The following is a 13,589-nucleotide window of genomic DNA, read 5'->3' as shown; positions in this document are numbered from 1 at the left end:
CCTACATTTTAACTTTTCTGAAATCTGAAGACTTAAAAGTTAATATGTACTAGTTTTTTCTCTTGAGAACATTTTTTTTATTATTTCTCCCTGAAAAATCTCCATTAGGTTGGTGGCATGCCAGAGTACAGGAAATATTCATTGTATCCGGGTAGTATAAGATTTCTTAGATTTGTTATGAAAGTCATAGTGAGCCAGAGTCTCCTGAGAAATTCTTTAGTTTCAGAAATAATATCAATTGTTTTAAACTATTAAGGTGCAGTTATTTAAGAGATCATTCCAGGAATACTTCATTTACTTCTAGGAATAAGCATATATTTATTTATACTAATATATGTATAGATTATATATGAACTTTATCATTTGTTTCTATTTTCAAAGGTTTTGTCTTTGTGGGCTTCAGTGAATGAAACATTAAGTTTTTTGGATAAAGAGAGAGAAGTCGTTAGTTCAATTCTTAGTCTTACTAACCAACATGCTTTAGATGGAACTAATGTTGTTATTACTATTCCACCACTATTACTTGACAGACTTGAAAAACAAATGTGTCAGGTAAGCATTTGATATTAAGGACGTTTTTGAGAAAACTTCATTTAATTATTTTATACAGACTTGTATAATGATATTTCTGTCAATGGCGGACTACATGTATGATAGTGGTCCCTTGAAATTGTACTGTGTGTAATCTCGGTGTGTAATAGGCAATGCCATTTGATTTTGTGTAAGCAATGCCATCTGATTTTGTGTAAGTACACTTTATGATGTTCAAACAATGAAACTACCTAACTGTTTATTTCTCAGAATTTATGCCTGTTATGAAGTGGCCCATGAATGTATATTGTTTTTCTTTCAATATTTTTCTACTGCTTTCGGAATTTATTTTTCTGAATATATCTAGTAAAACCTTCATGCTATTAAAGGTGTGTATATTTATGTCCATCAGATTTTATTGTCTGTACCTTATACAGTGCTACATCATATAATACAAAAAAGCATGAGGTTACTTACTGGAAAGATAATACTGTTCTAATTCTCCAAGAGAAAACAGTGGTCTGGTGGTCTCTGAATTGCCAAATTTTCCTTTTAAAAGTTTGTACCTCTGACTTCTCTTTTATCTTGAGGCTGTTAAGCATTCCTTTTAGTCTTTTCTTTCTTTAACTTTGTAACTTCAATGTCTGCTTTTCTGTGGATGTTAGACTGTTTTCAGTTTATCACATTGATTCCTTTTTCTCTAACTTTTAAATGAAAGCATTCTTGGTTCCTTTCAATATCCCCTTTTATCTTCTTATGAACTCATCTGTATTTCCTTACTAATTCCATGGCTTCAGTAGCCTCCTATACAAATAATATTATCAAATTGGTATTTCTAATCTCTTCTCTTCAATGCAAACTCCTAACCAGGTAGAAATGTCCCATAAACAAGCTTATTACAACTTGTTTATGGAACAGTTCTACCTGGGTAGCTTGCTTTTATTTCTTAATAATTTTTCTAAAGAATTATTTTACTTAACTTTATTTATTTATTTTAATTTGACCAAAGAGGGACAGAGTGAGAGAGAGAGAAGAAAAGTGAGAAAGCAAGCCACCAGGTCCTGGACTTGAACCACAGTCACCCATGTGATGAGAGTCCAGTGCCCTTAACCACCACGCCACCTGCCAGGCCCAATAAATAGCAGTTAGCATAATGGCTACGTCACTGGACTCCCATGTAGTTGACTATGGTTTGAGTCCCATACCTGGTGGCTTAAACTCACTGTGCGTGTGTGTGTGTGTGTGAGCCCAAGATCCCGAGAGGAGACTGGAGGAGAAGGGATTGTGGCATAGCTATCTCCCGAGGGATGATTTCTCACTTTTTGTCTCTCTGTCTTTCTCTGTCTTTGGCGAGTGTATGCACTCTATCTCAAAAACCTCTTCAAATAAATAGATAATAAATAAATAAGTAAGTAAGTAAGTAAGTAAATAAAATCTATTATGTGCTAAGAATCGATTGTAGTAGAGGATATACAAAGAAAATATTTTCATGACTGTCAAAGGCTTTCAGTTTAATAGGTAAAGTGTCAGATATATCAAGTTCAGAGTACACAACAGGATCTGCAAAGTCAGATTTCCACAGGATTTAGGCAAATATTTGATGCGTCCTAATTATGTGCAATAATAGAGAGAAACTAGCAGGCGATGAGGTCTTTGGATAAAATTACTATCATTTTTATGTGAAATCTATTTTTAAAATATTGTCAGCTAATTCAAATGATTTTAAAAATTATTTATTTAATCTTCATTCATTCATTTATTTTTTATTTTTTTATTTTTTTATTTTTAGAGGTTTTTGCTATAGGGCGCGTGCGCTTGCCAGACAGACAGAGACAGAGAGACAGAAAGCGAGAAATCACCCCCCAGGGGGGATGACCATGCTGCAATCCTTCCTCCTCTACTCCTCTTGGGATCTTGGGCACACACGCACACGCGACCAGCGTGAGTCTTAAGCCACCAGTCTGGGACACAAACCGCGGTCGACTACGTGGGAGTCCAGCGACATAGCCATTACGCTAACTGCTGGTCCCGATTTATTCATTTATTTTAATTTGACCAGAGAGAGAGACAGAGAGAGAGAAAGTGAGAAAGCAAGCCACCATGTCCAGGACTCGAACCATAGTCGGCCATGTGTAAGTGTCCAGCACCTTGGCCACCATACCACATGGTGGTCTCCTCAAATGATTTTAAGCACTTGAACTGTGAGGCCAAATAAACATATCCAAGTATGGATGCAGATTTTAGGATTCATTGATCTGTAACTTTTGTTAAAGTTCATGTTCTTTTCTCAAACTATTCTTTCTGCTCAATCTCTATCTTGCTTTCTATTTACATTTTAAAATTCAGTTTCCAATCTTTTACATAATATAAACATGTAGCATGACATGTAAATTCTACAGTCGGTTTTACTGGGCCAAATTTATTTGCATAGTTTTATTAACAAATGTTTGATTTTTTTTTTTTTTTTACTCCTCTTTAAGCTAAACATTTTATCTAATAGTAAAAACCATAAATGTACTTCTGTAACAGCTTATCTTAAGCAACTGTAGTTCACTACATTTTTCCCCTCTGAATCTTTAGTTGCACATAGGAAATGTTTATGAGGCTGGAAAATTGAACCTCTTAACAGTTATTCAGTTATTAAATGAAGTCTTGAAGGTAATGAAATATGAACGTTGTCAGGCTGACCAAGCAAGATTGACAATAGATCTTCACTACCTTGAAAAAGAAACCAAATTTCAGAAGGAAAGATTATCAGATCTGAAGCATATGAGGTACACTAGAAAGATCTTCTGCTATTTTACTATGGGAGGAGTAGGGTGGTATTGATTTCTCAGCAAAACTCTTGTATAGCTTTAAGACAAATATAAAAACTTTACTAGTATGCAAAGCTTTTATATAATCAACTCTAGGAGAGACACATGATGTAAAAAGGAAAATTAATGTGATTTTCTCATTGTTTGGAATAAATTACTTGCCCCGAATAACTTTTTTTTAGAGAGATTTTTGTAATAGGGCATGTGTGCTTGCTGGAGAGAGAGAGACAGAGAGACAGAAAGCCAGAAATCACCCCCCAGGGGAGATGGCCACACAGCAATCCCTTCTCCATTCTCTCGGAATCTTGGACACGCATGCACACACATCTAATGTGAATTTTAAGCCACCAGAACTGGGACTTGAACTGTGGTTGACTATGTGGGAGTCCAGTAATGTAACCATTATGCCATCTTCTGGTCCTGATAACTTTTTTATGAAACAATTTCCACTTTTCTCTAGATTTTCTTTAGTTTGGCCTAAAAGCAAACTGGGTCTCAGGAAAGTTTTATGAGCAGAAAGATTGGGAGATATGAGCTGCCTTTAGGAATGGCAGAGAAGAGGGAGCAGAATTCCAAGTGACTTTTGAGCCAGGAAAATACTGTATTTTAGAAATAAATGGAATAATAGATTTATGATTGTTTTCTGGTCTTGAAATAATTCAGGTTCTGAATATTCACGTGTGAGAGTTTATTCAATATATATATGCGCTGTTGATCTGATTAGTTGATCTTTCAGTTACTTTCCTTACCTTTTCCTACAGCTATCTTTTTTTTTAAATTTACTCAGTTTTTTTTGTGTATTCATGTTTTGAATAAAGTTACTTTTATGCAATTATAGACACAAAATAAAAGAAGACCTCACAGCTCTAAGATATTCTGTTGCTGAAAAGCAAGGAGAGTGGCATAAAAAATGGAAAGAATTTCTTGGTCTGTCTCCTTTCAGTCTAATTAAACGTTGGTCCCCAGTAAGTAATGCTGACTTGCCTTTTGGAGAATAGTTTTATTACAAATGCTAGAAATGCTATACATATGTATGTTTGTCATCTCTGCATCTAAGCCTAAGGTTCGAATGTTTTGGTTTCTGTGATTTTTTTGAGTACATAATGTTTATTAAGTTACTGTCATATAGTTAATATTTTTAGATTCAGCGGTTGTAGTAAAAAGAATGTGAGATTTTCTTTCTTTTTTTTTTTTTTTTTGAGAGGTTTTTGCTATAGGGCGCGTGTGCTTGCCAGACAGACAGAGACAGAGAGACAGAAAGCGAGAAATCACCCCCCAGGGGAGATGGCCACGCCGCAATCCCTTCTCCTCCATTCTCCTCTCGGGATCTTGGGCACGCACACACACACGCCTGGTGTGAGTTTTAAGCCACCGGGTCCGGGACGCGAACCACGGTCGACTACGTGGGAGTCCAGCGACATAGCCATTACGCTAACTGCTGGTTCCCGAGATTTTCTTCTTGATATGAGGTACTGTGACATTTGAGTCATAGTTGGAGGGGAACATAGTCCCCTTGTTTCTAATATTGAATGTACTTTTTGGTTTAAAAATAGTTATAGGAGGGACCAGCAGTTAGTGTAATGGCTATGTTGCTGGACTCCCATGTAGTCGACCGTGGTTCAAGTCCCGTACCCGGTGGCTTAAACTCACGCTGGACGCATGTGCGTGCGTGCCCACCCAAGATCCCAAGAGGAGAATGGAGGAGAAGGGATTGCAGCGTGGCCATCCCCTCTAGGGGTGATTTCTCGCTTTCTATCTCTCTGTCTCTCTCCCTCTATCTGGTGAGCGCACGCACCCTATAGCAAAAACCTCTCCAAAAAAAAAAAAAGTTATAGGATATATGTTTGTATATTTTTTAGGAAAAAAATCATCCATGCTGATTAACTTTGCCTTATTATTGTAGTTAGTGAATGTGTTCACCTCAACATATTCTGTATTTTTATTAGGCTGTGGATCTTTTACCACCCATGTCTCCTCTTTCATTTGATCCTGCCTCAGAAGAAGTATATACAAGGAGCATTCTTTTTCAGTATCCTGCTTCACTTCCAGGTTGGTTATTTATCTTTGTCTCTTCCAAATGTCTTGCCTATCATTTCTTCTCATCTCATTATTGTAATAGTTCTTTTATTTTTGTTTTGTTCCCCAGTAATTTTTTATTGTGGTGAAATGCACATAGGGTAACAAGCATCATTTTAGTTATTGCAAAGTATAGATCACTGGCATTTAGTAAATTCATAATGATGTGCACTTATTGGCACTACCTAGTTCCAGAACATTTTCATTATCTCAGAAGGAGACCTTATACCATTTTAAGCAGTCACTTCACATTATCCCTTCTCTAAGTTCCTGGCGGCTGTTTTATGTACTTTATGTTTTTATGGATTTGCATATTTTGGATAATTCATATAAACGGAGTTATGTAATATGAAGCCTTTTCTGTCTGACTTCTTTCACATAGCTTTTCAAGTTGCATAGTGTTTTAAAAAATTCATCCATATTGGAGGAGAAGGGATTGCGGCGTGACCATCCCCCCTGGGGGGTGATTTCTCGCTTTCTGTCTCTATGTCTCTCTCTGTCTGGCGAGTGCACGCGCCCTACAGTGAAAATCTCTCAAAAAAAAAAAAATTCATCCATATTGTAGCATATATTGGCCCCCAATTATTTTCAGTATTTTGCCTTTTCATCTTTGTTGACAGAATGTTCATGTGTTCGCCAGAGAGAGAAAGAGAAAGCACTCCCTCCAATGGGGCATGTCATGCTGCAATCTCTTGTCCATTTCTCCCTCTTCAGGATTTTTTTTTTTTTTGGAGAGGTTTTTGCTATAGGGCGCGTGCGCTCACCAGAAAGAGAGAGACAGAGAGACAGAAAGTGAGAAATCATCCCCCCCAGGGAGGATGGCCACACGGCAGTCCGTTCTCCTCCATCCTCCTCTTGGGATCTTGGGCACGCACGCACATGTGCCTGGTGTGAGTTTAAGCCACCGGGTCTAGGACTCGAACTGCAGTTGACGACATGGGAGTCCAGCGACATAGCCATTACTCTAACTGCTGGTACTCTTTTTAGGATTTTGGGGATGTACACATGAGCTTGGCATGTTTTTCAAGCCACTGTGTCAGGGATTTGAACTGTGGTCAGCCCTGTGGAAATTTGCTCTTAGCAAGTAGGCTATGGGGCTGGCCCTCAACATTTTTTGCACTAAAATAAATTTGTACTTTAATATCACTTTTCTATCAATTTTTTTGAAGTTCCCTTGTGGTAGGGTGATTGATTTCATAAATATTTCACTGAAATAGGCCAAGTGTTCTTATAATTTTGATCTTGGCTGAGTTATATAGTAATTACATGATCTGTGTACTTTTTTTTGGGGGGGGAGAGGTTTTTGCTATAGGGCGCGTGCGCTCACCAGACAGACAGAGAGAGAGACAGAGAGACAGAAAGCGAGAAATCATCCCCCAGGGGGGAAGGCCACGCCGCAATCCTTTCTCCTCCATTCTCCTCTCAGGATCTTGGGCACGCACGCACACGTGCCTGATGTGAGTTTAAGCCACTGGGTCCGGGACTCGAACCGCGGTCAACTACGTGGGAGTTCAGCGACATAGCCATTACACTAACTGCTGGTACCGTGTGTACACAGAAAGCGAGAAATCATCCCCCAGGGGGGAAGGCCACGCCGCAATCCTTTCTCCTCCATTCTCCTCTCAGGATCTTGGGCACGCACGCACACGTGCCTGATGTGAGTTTAAGCCACTGGGTCCGGGACTCGAACCGCGGTCAACTACGTGGGAGTTCAGCGACATAGCCATTACACTAACTGCTGGTCCCGTGTGTACTTTTTTTAATTGCTAGAGAGTGTGTGTACTTGCCAAAGAGAGACAGAGTGAGAAAGAGAAAGAGAGAGAAGAGGGAAACAGAGAAGAAAGCATACACCTTTATTGCTGTGTGGTCACATTGCAGTCCCTTTTCCTCCATTTCTCTGGGGATTTGGGACACTTATGCATATGCTCCTGACATGTTTGTTTTCTTTAATTTCCCAGCGGGCTTGTGTGTTCACTGGAGAAAGACACAGAGGGGAATTAGAAAGCATTCCCTGGGGGATGGCCACACTGCAATCCCTTTTCCTTTACTTCTCCTTCCTTTGGGATATTTGGGGATGCATGCACACCTGGCTGGCATGTTTTTCAAGCCACTAGGTCTGGGACTCATCACACAGTTGGCTATATGAGATCCAGTTGTCTTAACCACCATGTTGCAGGATGAACCCCCAACATGTTTTTTAAGTCCGTGGGGCCAAGACTGTAGCCAGGGACAGCCATGTGAGACCTGGCTCTCTTGACCACTAAGCTATGAGGTTCACCTGATCTGTGTACTTAAACATGAAGCATGGATAATTATGGACTGTGTTTTTTTTTTTTTCCTTGTTTTAGTATGTTCTATCAGTCTTAGTAAAAGCTTTCTACTAGATAATTTGTTAGTACTTTCCTGCATAGCTCTTTAAATTTAACAATTGAATAGTTATCTTTTACTGTTATTGTTTATGTTATTCTGATTTTCTTGTGTTTAAAACTTGTTTTCGAATTTCAAGAGATCCTCGAATATTAGAATGTGCAAAAACATGGGGTCAGCAGGGGCCATGGTGGTTAAGGCACTGGACTCTCACAAAGCTGACTGTGGTTCAAGTCCTAGGCCTGTGTGTGTGTATGTGCTTAGAATCCTGAGAAGAGAACGGAAGAGAAGAGATTGTGGTGTGGTCATCCAATTTGGGAGGGGGGTGTTTTTTGGAGATGTTTTTGCTATAGGAAGCTTGTGCTCACCAGAAAGATAGGGAGATGGAAAGTGAGAAATCGAGAAATCACCCCTCAGGGGGATGGCCACGCCACAATCATTTCTCCTCCATTCTCCTCTTGGGATCTTGGGCACGCAGGCACATGTACCCAGTGTGAGTTTAAGCCACTGGGTGTGAGACTTGAACTGCAGTTGACTACATGGGAGTCCAGTGATGTAGCCATTACACTGTCTGCTGGTCCCTGTGTGGGGGGGTATATTTTCTTACTTTTCCTCTGTCTCTGCCTCTGGTAAGTGCACATGCCTTGTGGTTAAAAAAAAATAAAAAAAAAAAAAATAAAAACAAAGAAAGAATGTACAAACATAATTAGAGTAATACATCTCTCTATTTCCTTAGATACACCCAAGCAGCATAACCAAGAAAATGGTTTCAGAAGAGACACTGATACCCTGGGAGCCATACATAATCTAGCTAACAGGTAAAACAATTTGATATTCATATATTAATTTCAGTTCTATCTTAAACCAATTTCCAAATTTCTTTTTTGGAAGATTTTTGCTATAGGACACATGTGCTCACCAGAAAGACAGAGAGAGACAGAAAGCGAGAAATCATCTCCCATGGGGTATGGCCATGCTGCTCCTTCATTCTCTTGGGATCTTGGACATGCAATGCACATGTGCCTGGCGTGAGTTTAAGCCACCAGGTCCAGGACTCGAACCACAGTCAACTACATGAGAGTCCAGCGACATAGCCATTATGCCAACTGCTAGTCCTGCCAATTTCCAAATTTCTGTACTATGGCATAGTGCATAATTACCCCTTAATAATCAGATAGTGTGTATATATATTATATACACTTTTTTTTAGGTGTTTGCTATATATTGCATGTGCTAGCTGGAGAGAAAGAGAGAGAGACAGAGAGAGAGAGAGAGAGAGAGAGAGGGAGGGAGGGAGGGAGGAAGGAAGGGAGACAGAGGGAGACAGTGAGAGGGAAAGTGAGAAGTCTCTCTCCAGGGGGTTATGCCATAATCCCTTCTCCTTTACTCTCCTCTTATGATTTTGGGCATGCACGCACATGTGCCTGGCATGATTTTCAAGCTGCTATGACTGGGATTCAAACTGGTCGGCTGGGGACCAGCAGTTAGTGCAATGGCTATGTTGCTGGACTCCCACGTAGTCGACCGTGGTTTGCATCCCGGACCCAGAGGCTTAAACTCACGCTGGGCGCGTGTGCATGCATGCCCAAGATCCCGAGAGGAGAATGGAGGAGAAGGGATTGCAGCGTGGCCATTCCCCCTGGGGGGAGATTTCTCGCTTTCTGTCTCTCTGTTTCTCTCTATCTGGTGAGTGCACGTGCCCTATAGCAAAAACCTCTTAAAAAAAAAAAAAAAAAGAAAAAAAAAAATCCAAACTGGTTTACTGTGTGAGTCCCGTGCCTTAACCACAGTGCCACCTCCTGCCCCCTCAGATAGTAAATTTCTACAGACCTACATTTTTAGAAAAGATTAAATATTTATGATGCATGGATTTTTCCCCCCCTTCTATTCTTTGTCTAAATATTGGGGGCTGGCCCTATACCACAGAGGTTAAGTACTTCGCATATGGAGCTGGGTCACACATGGCTGACCGTGGTTTGAGTACTGATTCTGATGGCTTGAAAAACACACTGGGGGGCCAGCAGGTGGTGTGGTGGTTAAGGTACTGGTTAAGGTACTTGCACTCCCACACGGTCAACCATGGTTCAAGTCCTAGATCTGGCGACTTGCTTTTTCACTTTTCCTCTCTCTGTTTCTCTCTGGTCACATCAAAAAATAATGATAATAAATAAAATTAAATATTTTTTTAAAAATAAAACACACTGGGTGCATGTGTTTGTGTGTGTACGTGTATGCCCAGTATCATAAGGGGATGGAGAATTGGAGAAAAAAGAGATTATAGTTTCACCATGGCCCACTGGGAGTGCTATTTTTCTTGTACTCTTATGTGTGTATGCCTTCTCTGGGTTTCGTGCTGGCTCTGTGGTGCAGTCGTAATGCATTACTCAAGAGAAGTTGGGTCCCGCACTCCATTTTGGTCAGCCTGAAAGCACACCAGGTACGTTTGGGAGTGCCCACGACCCAAAAGGCTGATGAATTAGAGAAGGGGACTGCAGTGTGACCAGACCTAACTACCTAACAGTGGTCCTAACTGTTCCGGAATTTGAGGAAGGTGCTCATTTCTTTCTCTCTGTCTCTCTCTTTCTGATTCACTCTCATGTGTGTGCATACACTCTATCATTAAATAAGAAAAAAATAAATAGTGGCTTTCATGAAGGTGATCTTTTTTTTTTTTTTAAAGCAAAAATACACAGAAATTATCTAATGCAGGTTTGGGAATTTTCTGCCTTTTAGTGTGTATGAGCTTTTTTGAAACTACTTTGTTGACTTAATCCAAGAGTTTGAGGGACCTTTGAGATCTTTTAGTCAGTTTTCAACTTGTATCCTATAGTGCCCTCTGATGCTGTAAAAGCATTTAACTTAGTTATGGCTATTCCAACCCTTTCCCATTTCAGCCTGAGCATCTTTATGTTTTATGTATATTTTAAAGAAGGGGACTTAAAAAGATTTTAGAACAGTGGAATTAAAGTATGAATTTATTTTGATGCAAAATACTTAAAATCCATGCATAGTTTTTACATAAACTTTTTGAAGAGCCTTTGTATATTGGAATTTCTAATAAACCATTTGATAAAACAAAAATTAGGAGACTGGGGCCCACAGATGGCATGGTGATTAAGGCCCTGGACTCTCACATGCTGACCATGGTTTGAGTCCTGGACCTGCTGGCTTGTTTTCTTACTTTCTCTCTCTGTCTCTGGTTGGGCACACATGCCTGATAGCAAACTTGAAAATACTTATAATAAAGAAAATAAAATAAATAATTAAAAAAAATTTTTTTTAATTAAAAGACTTCTGAATTATTCTTTTTTTTTTTTGAGAGGTTTTTGCTATAGGGTGCGTATGCTTGCCAGAAAGACCGAGAGAGATAGAGAGACAGAAAGCGAGAAATCACCCCCTGGGGGGATGGCCATGTCACAGTCCTTTCACCTCCATTCTCCTCTTGGGATCTTGGGCACACCTGCACACGTGCCTGGTGTGAATTTAAGACACTGTGTCTGTGACTCGAACCGTGGACTACATGGGAGTCCAGCGACATAGCCATTATGCCAACTGCTAAGGGGCCAACAGGTGGCATGGTGGTTAAGATGTTACAGTCTCACATGGTCGACCACAGTTTAGTCCTGAATCTGGTGGCTTGCTTTCTCACTTTCCCTCTCTCTTTCTCTGATCAAACTGGAAAATAATAACAAATAAAGTTAAATAAAAAAGAATTATTTAAAATTTTTAAAAAATTATTTTATTCAATTTTATTCATTCATTTATTCATTTATTTTAATTTGACCAGAGAGACACACACAGAGAGAGAGAGAGAGAGGAAAGTGAGAAAATAAGCTACCAGATCGGGGACTCGAACCATGGTCGGCCATGTGGGAGTGTCCAGTGCCTTAACTACCATGCCACTTGCCAGTCCCCAAAAGAATGATTTTATTTAACTTTATTTATATATTTAAATTTGACCAGAGAGGGACAAAGAGAGAGAGAAAGTGAGAAAGCAAGCTTCCAGGTCCGAGACTTGAACCAGAGTCAGCCATGTGGGAATTCAGTGCCCTGAACCACCATGCAACATGCCAGCCCCAATAAAATTATTATAAAAAAAAAAAAAAATTATAAGAGAAAATTTTGAACTTTTAATGAACTGAAGCACTCTTCATTTTATCTATTCTGTTTTGCTTCTTTTTATTTGCCGGAGGTATGTGCTCATCCTAGAGACAGAGAAAGTGAGAAAGCACCTCCATAGGTGATGGTCACATCACAATCCCCTCTTCATTTCTCCTTTTTTTCAGGATTTTGGGTATGTATGCACAAGTGCCCAGAGTGTTTCTCAAGTTGCTGGGTCTGGGACTTCAGCTTGACTATGTGAGATTCAGCTGCCTTAACCACCGTTCCACTGACTAGTCCTGTTTTTATTCTTTATTGGGATTTGATGTTGATTTTCTTTTTCTTTTCTTTTAAATTGCTGGAGAGTCCTTGTGTTCAGAGGGGGAGGAGGGGGAAATTATCCTTCAGTACAGTGTAGTCACACTGCGATCCTTTTCCTCCATTTCTCCATCCTGTTGGGACTTGGGGCATACATGCACTCAGTGTGTTTTTCAAGACCCTGGGGCCAGGATTTGAACTGTGGTTGACATCTGGGATCTTACTTCCTTAGTCACTAGCCTATGAGGCTAGCCCAATGTTGATTTTCCTGAGTACTTACAGCAAAACAATGAAATCTGTGACAACCTAGTATTGTATTGATGAGATAATACATAAAATTATTGGCTTGTCTATTTTATTCCCATATCACAATTGTTCTTATAGTGTGCAGAGGTATTAGTTGGTACCACCAATCTTGATTATGATTTTGGTTTGGCTTCCTTTGGTTGTATGGGAGTCTTGTGCCTCAACCACCACACTCCTGTTGATCCTCTGATACTTTATATTAATTATAATTTTGGGGATGTTGAGGGGGGTTACTAGAAGGTTTTTGGTGGCAAGAGATAAATGCTTAATGGGGTATGAAAGATTATTACTGCTAGATAGATGAACGGAATTCTTGTGATGAGTCGAGTTACTGGGATATGAAAATAATCTTATTACTCAGGATTTTTCACTGTTATAGATATTTGTCATTAAATGTTTCATCAGTAATATATAATGTGAATAGACTGCACTTGATAAAATAAAAGAATACCTTTTTTTGCATGTAGTTCAGCAGTTGTTAAATAATTATTTGCAGGAGCATAATCTTATCAGTAAGAATATAGTTAATTGCTTGTTTTTCTATGCAAAATGTGTCATGACTTTTCCGACAACCCAATAGTTCATTGTATTTGTTTTTAATGTTTATTGAGGCTTTTCAGTGTTGTCATCTAATCCCTTTAAAATTCCTATCAACTTAAAAAAATACACAGTGGGTAAATAAAATGAACAAAATTGGGAGGCTGATACACAAATTGGGCTAAAATACTGCTCTAATTGTCACTATACCTCCCTAGAATAAACTGCCTTTCGATGACCGGGACGAATTGAGTGAAATCGTAACGGACAGATACGGGGCAGACAGTTTCTTTAAACTGTTTGTATATATCAAGTTAATAGAATACTTTCCTATAAACTTGAATTTATCTTTTTTCCTTTTAGTCCTGCCTCTTTCTTGTTGGAGCCAGCTTCCTCATCAAATAGAAACAATGTTACACTGCTGGAGAAGGTATGTTTCAAAACAATGTTCAATTAATTCCTACCATATTTTTTTTAAAGAGGTTTTTGCTAGGGTGTGTGTGTTTGTCTAGAGGCAGAGAAAGTGAGAGGGAAAGA

General features: G+C 39.3%; 1 protein-coding gene and 1 non-coding gene across 3 annotated transcripts in view; both read left to right on the top strand.

The window, feature by feature from the left end:
* The window catches only part of HAUS6 (HAUS augmin like complex subunit 6), a 44,860-nt gene that overhangs the window by 22,329 nt on the left and 8,942 nt on the right, over window positions 1-13,589 (top strand). For both annotated transcript variants that reach the window (XM_006166999.3, XM_014583636.2), the window contains exons 8-13: window positions 382-552; window positions 3,112-3,305; window positions 4,186-4,312; window positions 5,294-5,396; window positions 8,527-8,608; window positions 13,416-13,482. In XM_006166999.3, coding sequence (XP_006167061.2) covers window positions 382-552; window positions 3,112-3,305; window positions 4,186-4,312; window positions 5,294-5,396; window positions 8,527-8,608; window positions 13,416-13,482 — 744 coding nt within the window. The remainder of the gene's footprint in view (window positions 1-381; window positions 553-3,111; window positions 3,306-4,185; window positions 4,313-5,293; window positions 5,397-8,526; window positions 8,609-13,415; window positions 13,483-13,589) is intronic.
* LOC114005766 (small Cajal body-specific RNA 8) lies at window positions 13,210-13,340 on the top strand. Its single transcript, XR_003547591.1, has one exon.

The sequence above is a fragment of the Tupaia chinensis genome, unplaced genomic scaffold, assembly GCF_000334495.1.
Source record: "Tupaia chinensis unplaced genomic scaffold, TupChi_1.0 Scaffold144392_1, whole genome shotgun sequence".
In the NCBI taxonomy this organism is placed as follows: domain Eukaryota; kingdom Metazoa; phylum Chordata; class Mammalia; order Scandentia; family Tupaiidae; genus Tupaia; species Tupaia belangeri.
Note: the sequence above shows the minus strand (reverse complement) of the source record. Positions and strands in the feature narration are given on the sequence as shown.